Below are 17,568 nucleotides of genomic sequence, written 5' to 3' on the forward strand. Positions count from 1 at the left end.
AAAAGAATTTCTGTCTTGCGTCCTTTCACATTTAGTCGGTTCATTAATTTCTCCGTGCAAAATGTTGCTGTGCTGCCTGGATCGAGAAAGGCATAGGTCTGGATGTACCTGCTCCCTTTTCCCACCTTGATTCTGACTGGAACGATCGCAAGTGCACAGTCTTTCCCGGCCCCAGTAGCATCACATGCTGAAACGAGAGCACTGCTTATGGGGGTTTCTTCTGTCTCAGCAGTGGCTTTCGGTTTATCTTCCTGCTTTGGGTCTTTTTCACGGGGAATGTGAAGTACAGTAGGATGTTTCATTTGACAGACCTGACACATTAATCTTTTTCTACAATTTCTGCTTAGGTGACCTTTCAGCAGACAACCATAACAATATCCATGACTCCTTAAGTATTCAACCTTGATGTCATGTGACTGTGTTTTGAATTGTGAGCAGTCGGTAAGAGCATGTTTCCCATGACAGAATCCACATAAAGGGATACTAGCACTGCTTGTGGTCTGAACACGTTGTAGTGGGACAGATGAAGGTTTTACAGCGTATCCTGCTTTCTCCATATTCACAGCTACTGAAGTAGCAAAGCTGCTGGTTCTGCTTCTTATCGCCGTGGGTTCACCTTTGCTTCTTGGGAGAGGCCTTTTGGTTATTATTTGGTCCTGAATGTCACCAAACAAGGGATCCAAAAGCATCTTGGCTTGCTTTTCCACAAAATCCACCAAGTGTTGAAATTTGATTCTCCTGCCAGTCTTCTGTTGTGTCTCAAAGGCTGTGGTTCGCCACCTTTCCCGGAGTTTGTACGGTAGTTTGGATGCAATTATCCTTAGATTTGATGGGATATCAAGTTCCTCCAAATACTCTAAATCCTGCATTACATTACAGCATCCTCTCAAATACATTGCATATGCATGCAACATTTTCCCATCCTCAGCTTTTATCGCTGTCCAATTCATGGCTTTTTCCAAGTAAGCCCCAGATATCTTCATCTCATTTCCAAAGTGTTCTTTTAAGAGGCGTCTCGCTTCACTATAGCCCCTACTCCCCTCCATGTGCAAACAGCTACGAATTAAGTTTCTGGGCAAACCAGCGGTGAACTGCTCTAGATAGTAGAGTCTGTCTTGATTATTCTTAGTCTTGTCTTCAATCAAGTGTTCAAATGCGTGGATAAAAGACTGATACTCCAGCGGGTTACCATCAAACACAGAAATCTCTCTTGCAGGTAGTAGAGACAGTTTTTGCTGTGAGACAATGAGTTCTGCTATGTCACTTTGTCTTTGAATAACCTCACCCATGTTACCATGAGGAGCATTAATATTGACATTTTCTTGTGCAGGGTGATTTATTATTTGAGTATGGCTTGCACTGTGTTTTTTAGTAGCATTCTTGCTTTGAGGTTTATTTCGATCCTCTTGTGTGTTGATGCTCCTTGTAGATGGAGGTCTGTGGAGACTTAGGATGGTTTGGTGAAGTGGGGTTTTGGGTATTGCACCTAACTGCACAAAGTCCACATATTTCTCCACAGTTTCTGGTTCATGATGGGAGTCATAATACTCAGTCATGCCATCACCCGGAGCTTCCTGAGCCCCATCGTCACTTTCCTGAGGTGAATCACTTTGGAGGATTTCTATTTTAGCAGTTGATGCTGCGAGGTCTGCTTCCAACTCAATTTGCTCCATCTTTGCTTTCAGTTTTATTTCCTCCAGTTGCAAGGTGTGCTTTTCTTTCAATGCAGCAGCTCGAGCCCTCGCAGCAGCCTGTTCTGCTTTGGCCTTTTTTAACTCTGAGGAGACTGAGGATGATCTAGAGGCTTTTGATCCAGTGGTAGACTTTGATTTGTGAGATACATTTGATATGCTGTCCAGTGGTCCTACTTTTGATTGTGCAATTTCTCTTTTCCATGTTTCAACATCCTTCAAGAAATAATTCAGGTTAGTTATTCTGGGTTCATACCAGTCATAATAATCATTTTCCTTTTCCTCTTCTGATAAGAGCTCTTGCACAGATTTGTGAGCAATTTTAAATTCATCCACAGCTCCTTTAAACACTTCAAATGCATCATTGACTTTATCAATATTTCTTTCATCAGTCATCAAAGCCTTTATTTCATTTAACCTCCTCGTGCATGCTCCCAATCTGCCTCTGCGGGAAGCGATGCATGATTTCAACATGTCCTCAGCCTCAGCTGCAGTCTCAGATGTGCTGGACATCATTCCAGGTAATCACAAACGTTCTTTTAATTACTGCTTATTTAATCCTTCAGTTCATCCATGAACATCCATCCAACATCCTGCTTTATTGCAATCCACATCCACAATCCACAACTTTTCCTCCCGTAGTGTTCCTTTAGAGCGCAGCGGCGCTTTCATTCATAAAGTCAATCAGCTGATTTTACTCACGGCTCGCCGGCCCGTCCTTCAAGAGTGATCGGCTGGATTCACCGACTCTCCGTTCTCCTTCGAGTCTTTAGTGGAGTTTTCCTACTTGTTATGGCTACTCTTGCATTCAATAAAAAATGTTTAAATAGCAAAGTAGTCTGAGGAGGAGGTCTATGACTCGCTAAATTGATAAAGCACTCGCGGAGATCAGATTCAAAAAACTTAGAATTTATTTTCTCAACTTAAATATTCTCCGTGGTTGACTTACAATAATCACAAAAATCAGAACTTAATTAGCGGTAGAAAAACTGTCTCACTCCTCACTTCTTCAATACAAAAACCAGAGCCAGCGCACCCGGCTGAACCTCTCCTTAATCACAGCAGGAGGGCGGTCCGACCCGGAGGAGGAGGACGTGAGCAGCAGAAAACAATAACAATAAAAAACACAATCCATTCACCATTTTCAATAATCAGTCAACCTTATCACCAGTACCACTTGGAGGCACCACCTTCACAAAATACAAACAATACCAATATGGCTCCAACAGTATATGTGCGTGTATGTGTGTGTGTGTATATATATATGTGTGTGTGTGTGTGTGTGTGTGTGTGTGTGTGTGTGTGTGTGTGTGTGTGTATATATATATGTGTGTGCGTGTATGTGTGTGTGTGTGTGTGTGTGTGTGTGTGTATATATATATGTGTGTGCGTGTATGTGTGTGTGTGTGTGTGTGTGTGTGTGTATATATGTGTGTGTGCGTGCGTGCGTGTCCTGAGACCAGCAGGACCAGATTCTGACCCGTCACCGTCTCCACGGGCGACGACCCGGATTAGCGTTTAATAATCTCTTACCTGTCGCTTTACGCTCCGGTGGACACGTCACACACACACAAAGCTGCCCGTCGAGTCGACGATGGCTGTCTGCGAAACGTCCGTGTTCCAAAGTCTTTTTTTAAATTTTATTTCTTACAGGCACGCTCATGACTTAGCATGCCAATGCGGCTTGTAATCTTCGTTCACAGTGACGACACTTGAATGCTCCTAGGCTCCCGTCAGCAGTGGCCTCCCTCTGCGCATGACGACGTGCACGTTTAAGTGCGTTGTTTTTCTGCCTCAGATCGTCCAACTTTTTAAGGCCAGCATTTGTGGTGTTGTTCCAGCTGGAACGCTCCAAAGCCTCGAGTTGCCATGTGTCTGGTGAGATGTCACGTTGCTTAAGAGTGCTCTTTAGCGTATCTTTCCATCGTAGGAGTGGGCGACCGACAGATCCTTTTCCTTTAGCAAGCTCTGCAAAGAGTACTTGTTTCGGGAGTCGGTTTTCAGGCATACGAGCGATGTGCCCTGCCCACCTTAAGGCTCAGTTATGCTTCTGCGTCAAAATGACGCCGTGCCTACGGCGTGTGGTTTGGATCGACGCAGACGACACGCCGTCACCTGCGCCGTCACTGACGTCACCTCCTGAAAATTGTAACTACGCGTCGAGGAGACGCAGACCACACGCAGACCGAGAGGGCTGTGATTGGTTCGTTTGAAAGCGAAGCATTTCCGGTTTCCGGTTTGAATCAGTAGTAAACTTCCAGGGCTCTTTTCTTCGTTTATGTGTGATTTTTTTTTTTTGTTTTTTGCACAATAGTTGTCCTTATTTCTTTGATTTACTGTGACCGGAAAAAGTCGGATAAACCATTCAGAAAAAGATCGCGGGGGGTACTGCACCGCGACCAAATGGAGTGACGGAGAAGTCCGAAGGGTTTAGCGCGGCGTCACGGCTGCGGCGTGTGCTCTGCGTTGGTGTGACACAGAACCATAACTGAGCCTTTAGTTGTATCTTGGAGAGAATGATCTCAATATCCATGGTATTGGCTTGAGTCAGAACTTCATCGTTTGTCACTCTCTGATGGTATGAGAGCGAAGGATTGCTCGTAGATGGTGTTGTTGGAGGCAGCGACACGTGTGATGTGACGACCGTATAGTGTCCACGTTTCGGCACCATAAAGAAGGGCTGACAACACAACAGCATTATATACAGAGACTTTTGTGTCGACTTTGATGTCATGTGATGACCACAGGCGTTTCCATAGCCTGCCCAATGATGCACTCGCACAATGAATACGGTTTCCAAGCTCCTTGTCTATGGTGCAATCACTTGATACAATACTTCCGAGGTATTTGAAGTTTTCTACTGTTGCGAGAGGAGACACACACACACACACACACACACACACACACACACACACACACACACACACACACACACACACACACACACACACACACACAACCATAGACACACGGTATTGTTTATTGTCCATTGAAAGTCCAGAAACACGAGCTTTTGGTGAGAATTCCTGCAAATCAAAAGCCTTTGGGTGAAGCTGGTCGTGTGTGTGTGTGTGTGTGTGTGTGTGTGTGTGTGTGTGTGTGTGTGTGTGTGTGTGTGTGTGTGTGTGTGTGTGTGTGTGTGTGTGTGCAGGGGTGGAGCAGTGATTTTAAAAGTGGGGGGGTTCTAGGGCACATGAGCATCCTGGCTGCCAAAATATACATTATAGCACCACGCCCTTTATTCCCAGATATGTAGCTACTAATGTTTAACATAAATAATAAAACGCTCCCAGACTGTATTCAAAGGCTCTTCCAACACAGAGTCAGTAATTATGAACTGAGAGGAACATGCGTTTTTATGAAAACAAAGACAAGGTGAAATTGGCAATAACAGTTTTCACATTACAAAAATAGTAGTGACAGAAATAACAAAAGGTGTCATTGCCCCTTAAAAAAACAATTATGGGGTGAAATCTGACAATGAACACAGAACTTTTTTTGTTAACAAAAGAGAAATAGAGAGAAATAATCCTGTGACTCGTCAGATTTGTTTTGGATGTTTCTGATATAATAGTTTTCAGAAACCACAAAGTAATCCAGCTGTTATCTGGGTCATTTACACACTTTCAGATAAAGCTGAAGTGAAGATAGCGGAGCTGTTTTATGGTTCTGCGTTAAATCGACGCAGAGACTACGGCGTAGGCTACGCGGCGACGCACGCCGTACGCTGTACCCTACGCCGTACGCTGTACCCTACGCCGTAGGCTACGTAAGCTACGCCGTACCCTACGCCGTAGGCTCTGCGTTGATTTAACGCGGAACCATAAATCAGCTCCGGAGCCGGCAGTCAGCCAGAAATTCCGAAATTTTCAGATCAAATTTCTTAACAGGCGTTATTAGGATAAACTGAGCCCAGGTTGGGGATCTTAACGGTTACTTTTACGCCTGAAAAAATATTAAAACTTAATAAAGTGGCATATTAACAGCTACAGCTGAAATTAAAACAGCTTTTGGCTCTCAGCTTCCTGATCATGTTTATTTTCCCGGGCGGCAGCCGGGCTGGTTTTGGTTAAAAGGCTGTGATTGGCTGGACGGCCATTAAATCAATCTAATTTGACCAATGATTTTTCATGTAGCGTACGGGGAACTGAGGTGCGCTCCATTTGGGTATGCTGATGCATCCCGAGGGCACTGGGCAAAAACGGTTTTACCTTGGGAAAAAGTGGGGGGGATGAAATCATCTTTTTGTTTTTTCAATCTCTTTGAGTGGGGGACGGTTGCACAGGCAGCACCCACACTGTCCTGTCCAAAGAGAAGGCCAGGGTCCCTAACCCTAATGGCATGGAGACCAAGACAATGGGGGGCCAACCTTTGCTGCAGCATTCTTCTGCCGTTGTGGCTGTTGTGGAGCTTCTCTGCCACCGCCATGGGCGACCCTTGACCTTACCTCCATGGGTGACCCTTGAACTTACCTCCATGGGCGACCCTTGACCTTACCACCATGGGCGACCCTTGACCTTACCACCATGGGCGACCCTTGACTTTACCTCCATGGGCGACCCTTGACTTTACCTCCATGGGCGACCCTTGACTTTACCTCCATGGGCGACCCTTGACCTTACTGCCATGGGTGACCCTTGACTTTACCTCCATGGGCGACCCTTGACTTTACCTCCATGGGCGACCCTTGACTTTACCTCCATGGGCGACCCTTGACCTTACCACCATGGGCGACCCTTGACTTTACCTCCATGGGCGACCCTTGACTTTACCTCCATGGGCGACCCTTGACTTTACCGCCATGGGCGACCCTTGACCTTACTGCCATGGGTGACCCTTGACTTTACCTCCATGGGCGACCCTTGACTTTACCTCCATGGGCGACCCTTGACTTTACCGCCATGGGCGACCCTTGACCTTACTGCCATGGGTGACCCTTGACTTTACCTCCATGGGCGACCCTTGACCTTACCACCATGGGCGACCCTACCAGGAGCTTAAAGCTCCAGACAAATCGCCCTCAGGTTCATCGGAACACGGAAGTTTCTCCACCACGGCAAGATGGCGATCCAAGGAGAGCTCAGTCATGTATCTCCTGCCAAAGGGTATCGATTGATAGAAACTACTGATGTACAACTTTACTGCCTAATACTACACTAAAGTACATCTTTACTACTGTCCTGGTTTGGTTGGTAGCAGAAGCGACCTGCTCCCACTTCCTGGACCTGTTTGATATTTAAAGGAGCATGAGGCTCCTTTTAAGAAATGAGACTCTCTAGCGCCACCCTTCACCACGACGGCCGTCGGGGGTACTGCAGCCAACAGTGAAGCCGGCACGGGAGAACGGGGAGAACGGGAGAACGGGGAGAACGTGCATGCAGCGTCATGTGACGTCACATCCACAGGACAGCGCGGGAAATTTGGGACCGAATTGCAGCACATTTTGCAGCAACAGCCTGTTCAAGGCGAAGGAGAGATACACTAGAGGAAACATTCTTTTGGGTTTGGAACGCTTCATCTGACATCATTACTAGAAAACTTAAAACGTATACAGATTTTTTTCATAAATCCTGCCTCAAGCTCCTTTAAGGCCTCAACCCCCCCATCATCTCTGCCCCCCCAGCCCAGCGGGGCTCCAGGGGGATCGTTGCCTCTGATTGGCCGGTGATTGCAGGGTTGGTTCCTCACAGTGGAGTCGGGGGATCGATCCCCGGCGGTTCCACCATTAGCTTCCCGCTGGGCCTGATGACTGTATTCCACACGTGACCCGACGGGCTCGATCCAATCAGCTGTATCGATCTGGGGGGGGGGGGGGGGGGGGGCGGCGACGGTCCCGGCAGCACAGAGACACAGAGAGACAAAGAGAAGAAGAAGAAGAAGAAGAAGCCGCCATCACACGTCGAGATGTCGAGATTAATGTTGAAATACAATTTCAAGAATAAAGTCGAAATTTTGAGAATACATTTGAAATACAATTCTCGAAATTGTTCTTCAACCGTAATCTCGTAATTTCGACTTTTTTCTTCAACATTTCGACTTTTTTCTCAAAGTGCATAATGAAAACAAAATCTTCCTCCTCTAAACTTAAACTGCTGATAGGAAGAACTGATGTCTTCTTTGAAAACTTATTTATTTTCTTTGGCTTTTAGTGTGTGACAAATTAGTTCCCTACATCTGTGAGAAGTGATTGTGCACTTTATGTGTCTGTTCTTTGTCGTCTATTCTCTATTATCTATTTTTTATTACTATTTTATTGATCATTTTAGTATGTCAGTGATTTTATTGTTTCTACACTGTGTTTTTCTTTTGGTATTGTGTTATTTTCTTGTATGCTGTACAGCACTTTGGTCGACCTCGGTCGTTTTTAAATGTGCTTTATAAATGAAATTGACATTGACATTGACATTGATTACCTGTGGAATAACTGGGCCAGTGGAGTCCGGTGGTCCAACGGTCTCATTGGTCAGTTCTGGTGTGTCTCCTGCAGTCGGGGCTCTGAGGACCAACCGGTCTCTGCGGCGGCTGCACCTGAACAACAACCGTCTGAACAGCTACCAGGACGCGCTGCAGCTGGGAGACCTGCTGCGGTTCAACTCCACGCTGGAGACGCTGCAGCTGAGAGACAACCTGCTGGAGGACGACGGTAGGGAGGACAATACTACTGCTACTACTACTACCACCTGGTAGGGAGGCTCCGTCTGCAACCAAGGAAAATACCTGGGGGTCCAGGTCTGGAGGAGCTGGTTTAACGGTGTTTCTGGTCCAGGTCTGGAGGAATTGTGCGACGGTCTGCTGCGTCAGAAGGAAGAAGGTCTGAAGATTCTGCTGCTGAACAACAACCACATCACTGAGAGAGGGATGGAGCCGCTGGCCAGAGTTCTGGTGAGTTCTGGTGAGCAGAGACATCTGTCTGGTTCCATTCCTGTGTTTTTTATCAACATTTCAACTTTATTCACGAAATTTTGACTTTTTTCTCAACATTTTGACTTTTTTCTCGAAATTGTACTTCAACATTGATGTTGTCGGAGCAGGAAATTAAACAAAGTACATAAATGTGTTTAGCCGCGTTCACTTCCTGGGAGGGTGGAAGGGTGGGGGGTTGGTGTGGGGGGGGGCCTGGGGGGTCAGAGTTCACCAGGGAGACAGCTGTGGGAAAGAAGCTGTTCCTGAACCTGGTGGTCATTTTTATATTATATATTATAATAATTGGCGAGCCAGCTAGGAGCTCGGGTGCCCTATTGTATCTGTAGGAATTTTTTCTTTTTTTCTTTTCATTTTTCCTTCTTCCAACGAAATGAGGGCCTCCCCCCCCCCCCCCCCCTTCCTCAAAATTTTGAGGAAAAAAGTAAAAATGTCGAGATTAATGTTGAAGTTCAATTTCAAGAATAAAGTCGAAATTTTGTGGATAAAGTTGAAATACATTTCGACATTTGGACTTTTTTCTCGAAGTGCATAATGAAAACAAAATCTTCCTCCTCTAAAATATTATTTTTATTTTCCTCCTGCCTGGCCCTGATACTCTGGGTCCATTCCTGATCTGTCTTCAGTCAGTTATTCCATACTTTGTCAGTTCCAGGTTATTTCTTTGATAAAGTTAATTAACGTTAACATTACTGGTCGCCAGCGCAGCGAAGCATCGGGGAATAAGATCAGCTTTGATCTCGTCACAAACATTCCCAAAAACTCCAACGCCAAGTGGCTATTAAACTGTAGAAGAAAAAAAACTGTAGAAGAAGAACTGGACACGCCCCCTGTGACATCATTAGAGCTGGACACGCCCCCTGTGACATCATTAGAGCTGGACACGCCCCCTGTGACATCATTAGAGACTGATTCTGAAGAGTTTTTCTCTGGTCCAGGTTGTAACTGAGGGAAACAGGTTTTTACTGCTGATGAGATCAGACTTCTGCTGCAAGAGTTTCCTTCATTTACAGATTTATTCATTTATACCTGCAGGTTAAACTAAATCAGGAGGTTGTTTTCCAGCAGCAGCTTCACCCCCGGGTCTGTTCCCCCCCCGTCTCTCTGCAGAGCCGTGACCAGGGACCAAAGCGAGTTTAGCGAGTTTAGCGAGGTGAGCAGTGAGTGGGCGGAGCCTCCCGGGGATTCTGGGTAACGGCGTTCCCTCGTCTCCCAGAATCCCCGGCTTCACGCACCGGCTGATCAACCGTCAGCGCTAATGCGGCTCTGGAGACAAAACGCTGCTGAGATTCAGAGAGACGAGACAGAACTGAGGCCCCGTCTCCACGGAGCAGAAACGCTGGTGTTTTCATGCGTTTTGTTCGTTCATTTACAGGAAAACGAAGCTCAAAGTCTCCAAAAACCATCATTTCTGAAAACTCCGGCCGAAGTGTAGATTTTTCAAACCTCCGTCTTCACGTTTGTTTGTAAACGGAGAGAAACGGACATTTAGACTCCAGAACGTCACATTATGAGACAGAAACGTCACCACACTGCAAAAACTCAACATCTTAACAAGAATATTTGTCTTATTTAGTCTGTTTGTCTTACTCTTAGTTAAAATGTCTAATTTTTAGTCCAAAAAATGTTGAGAAAAAAGTCGAGAAAAAAGTCAAAATTTTGATAAGTCGAAATTTTGAGAAAAAAGTCAAAATTTTGAGAAAAAAGTCGGGAAAAAAATCGAAATTTTGAGAAAAGAGTCGAAATTTTAAGAAAAAAGTCGAGAAAAAAATCGAAAAGTTGAGAAAAAAGTCTAAATTTTGAGAAAAAAGTTGAGAAAAAAGTCAAAATTTTGAGAAGAAAAATTGAGAAAAAAGTCTAAATTTTGAGAAGTCGAAATTTTGAGAAAAAAGTTGAGAAAAAAGTCAAAATTTTGAGAAAAAAGTCAAAATTTCGAGAAAAGAGTCAAAGTGTCGAGAAAAAAGAAAAGTCGAGAAAAAAGTTGAAATTTTGAGAAAAAAGTTGAAATGTCGAGAAGTCGAAATTTGGGGAAAAAACTCGAAATTTTGAGAAGAAAGTCGAAATTTGGAGAAAAAAGTTGAGAAAAAAGTTGAAATTTTGAGAAAAAAGTTGAAATGTCGAGAAGTCGAAATTTGGGGAAAAAGTCGAAATTTTGAGAAGAAAGTCGAAATTTTGAGAAAAAAGTTGAGAAAAAAGTCGAAATTTTGAGAAAAAAGTCAAAATTTTTAGAAAAAGTCGAAATTTTGAGAAAAAGTCGAGAAAAGAGTCGAAATTTTGAGGAAAAAGTTGAAAAAAGTTGAAATTTTGAGAAGTCGAAATTTTGAGAAAAGAGTAGAGAAAAAAGTCGAAATTTTGAGAAAAAGTCAAAATTTTGAGAAAAAAGTCGAGAAAAAAGTCAAAATTTTGAGAAAAAAGTCGAGAAAAAAGTCAAAATTTTGAGAAAAAAGTCGAGAAAAAAGTCGAAATTTTGAGAAAAATGTCGAGAAAAGAGTTGAAATTTTGAGAAAAAAGTCGAAATTTTGAGAAAAATCGACATTTTGAGAAAAAAGTCAGAATTTTGAGAAAAAAGTCGAAAAAAGTTGAAATTTTGAGAAAAAAAGTCGAAAAAAGTTGAAATTTTGAGAAAAAAGTCAAAAGTTTGAGAAAAAAGTCGAGGAAAGAGTCGAAATTTTGAGAAAAAAGTCGAGAAAAGAGTCGAAATTTTGAGAAAAAGTCAAAATGTTAAAAGTAACTCCACTTCTCTGTCACTCCAAACCAAAGACTCTGGTTCATCTTGGAAGTAACTGGAAGTTACTCGTGTCATTTGTTGATGTTTTTTCCAGGATTCTGATTGGCTAGCATGACTTTATCTTCTCGTTACACTGCCCCCTGCAGGTTTGGCTGCTCATAGCACCTTAACAGCTATTTATGCAGGTTCCTGGAAATGATGGGACTTTTCTAAACGGAGAGGGGAAAATATCCGTTTTTGTAAATACCCGGCTCTGTGGAAACGTGCTCTTATGATGCCCTGAATCCTGTCCTGCAGCCGGTCCTGAAGGTCCTGCAGGTCCTGGATCTGGGTCAGAACCTCCTGGGGAACGAGGGCGTGCTGGTGATCCGGCAGCCGCTGATGGTGAACAGCTCGCTGCTGCAGCTCGGCCTGAAGAGAACCAACATCAGCTGTGAAGGTACGACCGGGCCAGAGGTGGGTTATAAATTAGGGATGGTCGGTATGGACTAAAAAATGTATCACGATCATTTCTGGCATTTATCCCGATAACGATAAAAATTACGATAAAAAAAATACCAATTCAACTCCATCTTTGTAACTATAAATCTATCTCACTCTCAGATCCACCATGTTTGTTACACAAAAACCTCATCAACGGGAATTTATCCTTCTTTCTTTCTTTCTTTCTTTCTTTCTTTCTTTCTTTCTTTCTTTCTTTCTTTCTTTCTTTCTTTCTTTCTTTCTTTCTTTCTTTCTTTCTTCCTCATTTCCTTCCTTCCTTCCTTCCTTCCTTCCTTCCTTCCTTCCTTCCTTCCTTCCTTCCTTCCTTCTCCCCTTTCCTTCCTTCCTTCCTTCCTTCTTTTTTTCCCTTCCTTCCTTCCTTCCTTCCTTCCTTCCTTCCTTCCTTCCTTCCTTCCTTCCTTCTTTTTTCCCTTCCTTCCTTCTTTCCTCCTGCTCTCTCCTTCCTTCTTCCCTTCCTCTTTTCTCCCTTCCTTCCTTCCTTCCTTCCTTCCTTCCTTCCTTCCTTCCTTCCTTCCTTCCTTCCTTCCTTCCTTCCTTCCTTCCTTCCTTCCTTCCTTCCATAAATCATCTTTACACAAAAACATCATCAACAGGAATTTATCGTTTTTACCGTGAGATACAAATTCTTATCGTGAGGAATTTTTTTTGACGGTTTATCGTGAACGGTAAAATATCACCCATTCCTATTATAAATACATGGATAAAGTGTGGAACAGTTTGGAGCAGGAAATTAAACAAAGTACATAAATCTATTTAGCCCCGTTCACTTCCTGGGGGGGTTGGTGTGGGGGGGGGGGGGGGGGTGTGGAGGGGTGGGGGGTTGGTGTGGGGGGGCCTGGGGGGTCAGAGTTCACCAGGGAGACAGCTGTGGGAAAGAAGCTGTTCCTGAACCTGGTGGTCATTTTTATATTATATATCATAATAATTGGCGAGCCAGCTAGGAGCTCGGGTGCCCTATTGTATCTGTAGGAATTTTTTCTTTTTTTTTTTTCTTTTTTCCTTCTTCCAACGAAATGAGGGCCCCCCCCCCCCCCCCCCCCCCTAAAGACCGAAATGTTGAGAAAAAAAGTCGAAATGTTGATAAAAAAGTCAAAATGTTGAGAAAAAAGTCAAAATGTTGAGAAAAAAGTCGAAATGTCGAGATTAATGTTGAAGTTCAATTTCAAGAATAAAGTCGAAATTTTGTGAATAAAGTTGAAATACATTTCGACTTTTTTCTCGACATTTCGACTTTTTTCTCGAAGTGCATAATGAAAACAAAATCTTCCTCCTATTATTTTTTAGTTTTCTCCTGCTGGGCCCTGATACTCTCCCGTAATATCCCGTTAGGCTAAACATGACCAAATATTCAGTTCAGCAAATTCCGGTTATTCAAAGGGGTTATTGGTGTTTACATGGCCGTGTAACCGGGTTATTGATAATATTCCGGTTTTAAAAGGGTTATTGATGCTGGAAACACAGTCAGTGCCGTGAGAACCTCCGAGGTCTTCGGAGGTTCTACTCCCTCAGAACCCAGACCCGGACCCGGACCCCCGTTGCGGTTTCTGACCCGGTTCTCTCCCGGTCCAGGTGCGGTTTCTGACCCGGTTCTCTCTGGTCCAGGTGCCGTGGCGCTGGCCGAGGTCCTGGCCGAGACCCGGACCCTGCAGGTTCTGGACCTCCGTCAGAACCGGGTGAAGGTCGGGGGCCTGATGGCCCTGAGTCTGGCCCTGGGGATCAACCGGTCCCTGGTCTCCCTGGAGCTGGACCTGAAGCTGGACCTGGACCGGGACCTGGAGCTGGACCGGGACCTGGACCTGGACCGAGACCTGGAGCTGGACTGGGACCGGGACCTGGACCCGTACCGAGACCTGGACCCAGACCTGGACCCAGAGCAGGTAGGTGGTGCCGGCACTGATGATGTCACCCCCCCAACAATCCCTGCCATCTGTTTGTGCTGGTTTTATCTGATTCACTCATTTACATATTAGAGGTTTAATTACCTCATAGAGAGGAATGTTCCCTAGGAAGGTTCCCTAGGAAGATTCCCTAGGAAAGTTCCCTAGGAAGATTTCATAGGAATGTTCCCTAGGAAGGTTCCCTAGGAAAGTTCCCTAGGAAGATTTCCTAGGAATGTTCCCTAGGAAGATTTCCTATGAAGGTTCCCTAGGAAGATTCCCTAGGAAAGTTCCCTAGGAAGATTCCCTAGGAAAGTTCCCTAGGAAGGTGTCAGATTAATCTGAGTTTTTGAAAAAGTTTGTCCTTATGAAAATATTCTATCAGAATAGGCTTAATTAGGTCAGCTCAGAGAAGCTGACTGCTGTGTTTTTCACATCCTTACCATTGTTAACAGAAGTCACAGGACAGGCCACTCCCTGAGGGTATTTAGGGGGGTTGTCTGCTCTGTTAAACAGTTGACTATTGTGCAGTTGTCCAATACTTCCTGTTGTCCTCATTTGACCCCTTTGACCCTTCGTGTTTCTTAAAGACTTTACCCTGACTGCTGGTTATCACATGTTAACAGATGACAGGGCAGCCCTTCCTGAGTTTGGGGTGTCCAACAACTATCCCATTGTTAGTTGACCATCTGATGACAACAAAATCCCCCTTGACCAATTAAGGTTTCTTAAAAGGATGTCTGTTGCTCTGCACACCACAAGATAACTGAAAAGTCATAGGTGTGACTTTTCAACCATCATCTGATACCATGTCTGTTTCTCCATCTGCTTCTTCTAATTGTCCATTGTTTACCAAATATGGTCATGTTTCCTGTCAGTTTTACCAATAAATAGCTTCCTGCAAGGGGAGGGTCTTTGGGAAGCATCTGCTGTCAGGAGGTTCTGCCTCTGTCAGTATGCTCTCCCCCTCCTGCAGGAGCGCCTGAAAAATAATTCCACAGTCTCTGTGCCTTTCCTAAGTTATTAATTTATGTTATGATGATTTAGGAACCTAACAGAAGGTTCCCTAGGAAAGTTCCCTAGGAAGATTTCCTAGGAAGGTTCCCTAGGAAAGTTCCCTAGGAAGGTTCCCTAGGAAGGTTCCCTAGGAAGGTTCCCTAGGAAAGTTCCCTAGGAAAGGTCCCTAGGAAGGTTCCTGGGAACCGAGTCTGGAGCAGATCTGTAGCCCCTCGTCACGGTGACCAGCCGACCCGTCGGTCCTGGGGTCGGGTTCCCGTGTTGGACAGACCATAATATCACATTGCAGCGTATAAATCCATTAACTCCGGTGAATATCTCAGTAAATGGTCACCGTGTTGACGACAGGCCACACCCAGAGCCGCCGCAAGGAGTGTGCGAACCGTGCAACCGCAAGGGGCCTCGCGCTATGGGCCGTTTTTTTCTTTTTTTTCCCTTTTTTCCCTTATAAATATCAACAGTCACGTTCCATTACAGACCTAAATGTGTACTAGTCTGTGCATATCAATAAATATATGTGTCTGTTGTTCAATACAACTGATCAGACCAAGCGCAGACACAAGCTGCTCTGATCCAGACGGTGGAGTTGGAACAAACTGTCACACAATGTCGAGAGAACGAGACAGATTCAGGAAATTTCCATCAGGGGATGAAAAAAGAAAAGAACTAAAGAAAATGGAAGAGTTTAATGCCTCTCTGAAAGGCTCGTTTGATAAATTTGTTACAAAAATCACAGATCCGACCGGGTCTCCAGCAGCTGCGGGGATGATGATGAGGCAGGGGAAGGTATCCAGTATTTTGATCATTGGAGAGTTAAAATTGCACATATAGACACCCGATCCAACCCGAAAAACCCCAAAAAATTTTGCGAGGGCCCCCCCCCCCCGGCCATTTCGCCAAATGTCCCAGACGTCTCTGGCCACACCTCTTTCAGTTAGAATCACAAGAGGGGGTCCAGTTCCTGGTTTAGTTCCTGTTTAGCCCCCACCCTGAGGGATTGTTGGTTCAGACACGTATGTGATGAGTGAGGGGGGGCAATCATGGGCTGTGGGGTTGCTGTTGTCGTTGTTTACCATCCGGATGTTTGTCGTTGTTTACCATCCGGATGTTTCATGTCTCCTCCAGTTGATCAGGGAACTGATGTTGTTAATTATTAATTATTGACTGCTGTTAATTATTCATGCCGCCGCTGGGTCGCTAGCGTCTCCACTAGCGTCTCTGCTGCAGAGGAGCCGTTAGCTCGTCTGTTTGATGCAGAATATCTGGCTGTGGTTTGTCCGATACGAGCGTCGGCCAGGACTTGAGAGGGAACTCTGTCCCAGCTGAGGTTATTGATCAGCAGATCTGAGCTGATCAGGACGACAGCAGGAAACAGAAAACAGAAAACCGGGTCATTCACTGAAGTTTCTCTCAGACTCCTGCTGATGTCTTTTCCTCCTGATACTGTTCACACTAGTCATGCACCGATTGTTCGGTAACCGAAATTGTTCGGCCGAAAATGGCAAAAAAACACTTTGGGTGTTCGGTGGAATAAGTGGGAAAAAAACCCAACAATTAATAACGGCGTTGTAAAATAAGGAAATAGACTGGCCGCTCCGTAACGGTTGCACCACAAACATAAATCGTTGGCCAACCAAAAACTAACCACATAAGAATTTTACCAACATTCACCAGGAGGTGGAACCAAATCAACATAATGCTGGGAAATTAAAACATGTTCAGTTTTTTATGTTCAATAAATATTTTCTACCTTGTAATTTTGTAAAAGATTTTTTTCTTTGAAAAGCCTAAATCACATTTATTTGATTTATGCAATGGTGAAAAAATTGGCAAAATAAATGAAAAACTGCGAAAAAACCATGTTCGGTATTCGGCCAAGTGTTTATTATTGTTTTCGGTTTCGGTTTCGGCCACAAATTTTCATTTCGGTGCATCATTAGTTCACACACTTCTAAAACATCTGCTTTTATTGATCACCAATAATTATGATCAGTTACTCAATAATTATGATCTGTTACTCAATAATTATGATCAGTTACTCAATAATTATGATCAATGCTGATGATCACTTCATCAATAATGATGATATGCAAACATTCTTGTGAGTCATCAGTTTTTCGACTCGTACCCATAAACTTGAATTCGTGTTCACAGTGAAGACTCGTAGTCGTAGAAATTAGAGTTGTATTCACAAGACTTTGCACTCACAGCTTTTAGATTCATACTCACATAAAAACAATCCTAACCCTAATAATTTATCAGACTCATGTGTGTGACAGCAGAATTTTGGGTACAACTTTTTTATTTACATACAAATGTTTATCATTCGTGTCCCTGTGATGGACTGGTGACCTGTCCAGGGTGTAACCCCTGCCTCTCACCTGAAATGAGCTGGGATAGGCTCCAGCAGACCGTGACCCTGAAAAGGATAAAGCAGGTATAGATAATGGATGGATGGATGGATGGATGGATGTTTATCATTACGAATACAAATAGTTATAACATGGACACATCTTTTTGGAAGTGATCTTACTCCATAGGAGCTCCAACGAGGATTTACTGCCGCAGTTCTGCACGACCCACGTCTGCGGCTAGCTTGTTAGCGGTGTGAGTGCCTACACTTCGGAGCAGTTCCGTTGTTATAAGTAGGTGTTCCAAAAGTGTAGTTAAGCTCTATAAACTAATATTCAGACACAACGAGGAGGGAGCATGTTGTCAGGGTTTGACATTTCCCCCAGTTTGTCTTTTCAGTTCTGCTCCTTCTGTGTTCCATCTGCCTTGATTGTCTCCACCTGTGTCTCGTTATCCCCTGGGTTTATCTGGTCTTGTC

At 44.3% G+C, this 17,568-nt stretch overlaps 1 protein-coding gene across 1 annotated transcript in view; it reads left to right on the plus strand.

The window, feature by feature from the left end:
- Positions 1-17,333, plus strand: part of si:dkey-288a3.2 (protein phosphatase 1 regulatory subunit 37) — an 81,581-nt gene extending 64,248 nt beyond the window's left edge. Inside the window, exons 5-9 of the mRNA XM_061743352.1 lie at positions 8,179-8,334; positions 8,458-8,573; positions 11,638-11,779; positions 13,447-13,621; positions 17,279-17,333. Coding sequence (XP_061599336.1) covers positions 8,179-8,334; positions 8,458-8,573; positions 11,638-11,779; positions 13,447-13,621; positions 17,279-17,333 — 644 coding nt within the window. The remainder of the gene's footprint in view (positions 1-8,178; positions 8,335-8,457; positions 8,574-11,637; positions 11,780-13,446; positions 13,622-17,278) is intronic.
- Positions 17,334-17,568: the final 235 nt, after the last annotated feature.

The sequence above is a fragment of the Cololabis saira genome, chromosome 16, assembly GCF_033807715.1.
Source record: "Cololabis saira isolate AMF1-May2022 chromosome 16, fColSai1.1, whole genome shotgun sequence".
In the NCBI taxonomy this organism is placed as follows: domain Eukaryota; kingdom Metazoa; phylum Chordata; class Actinopteri; order Beloniformes; family Belonidae; genus Cololabis; species Cololabis saira.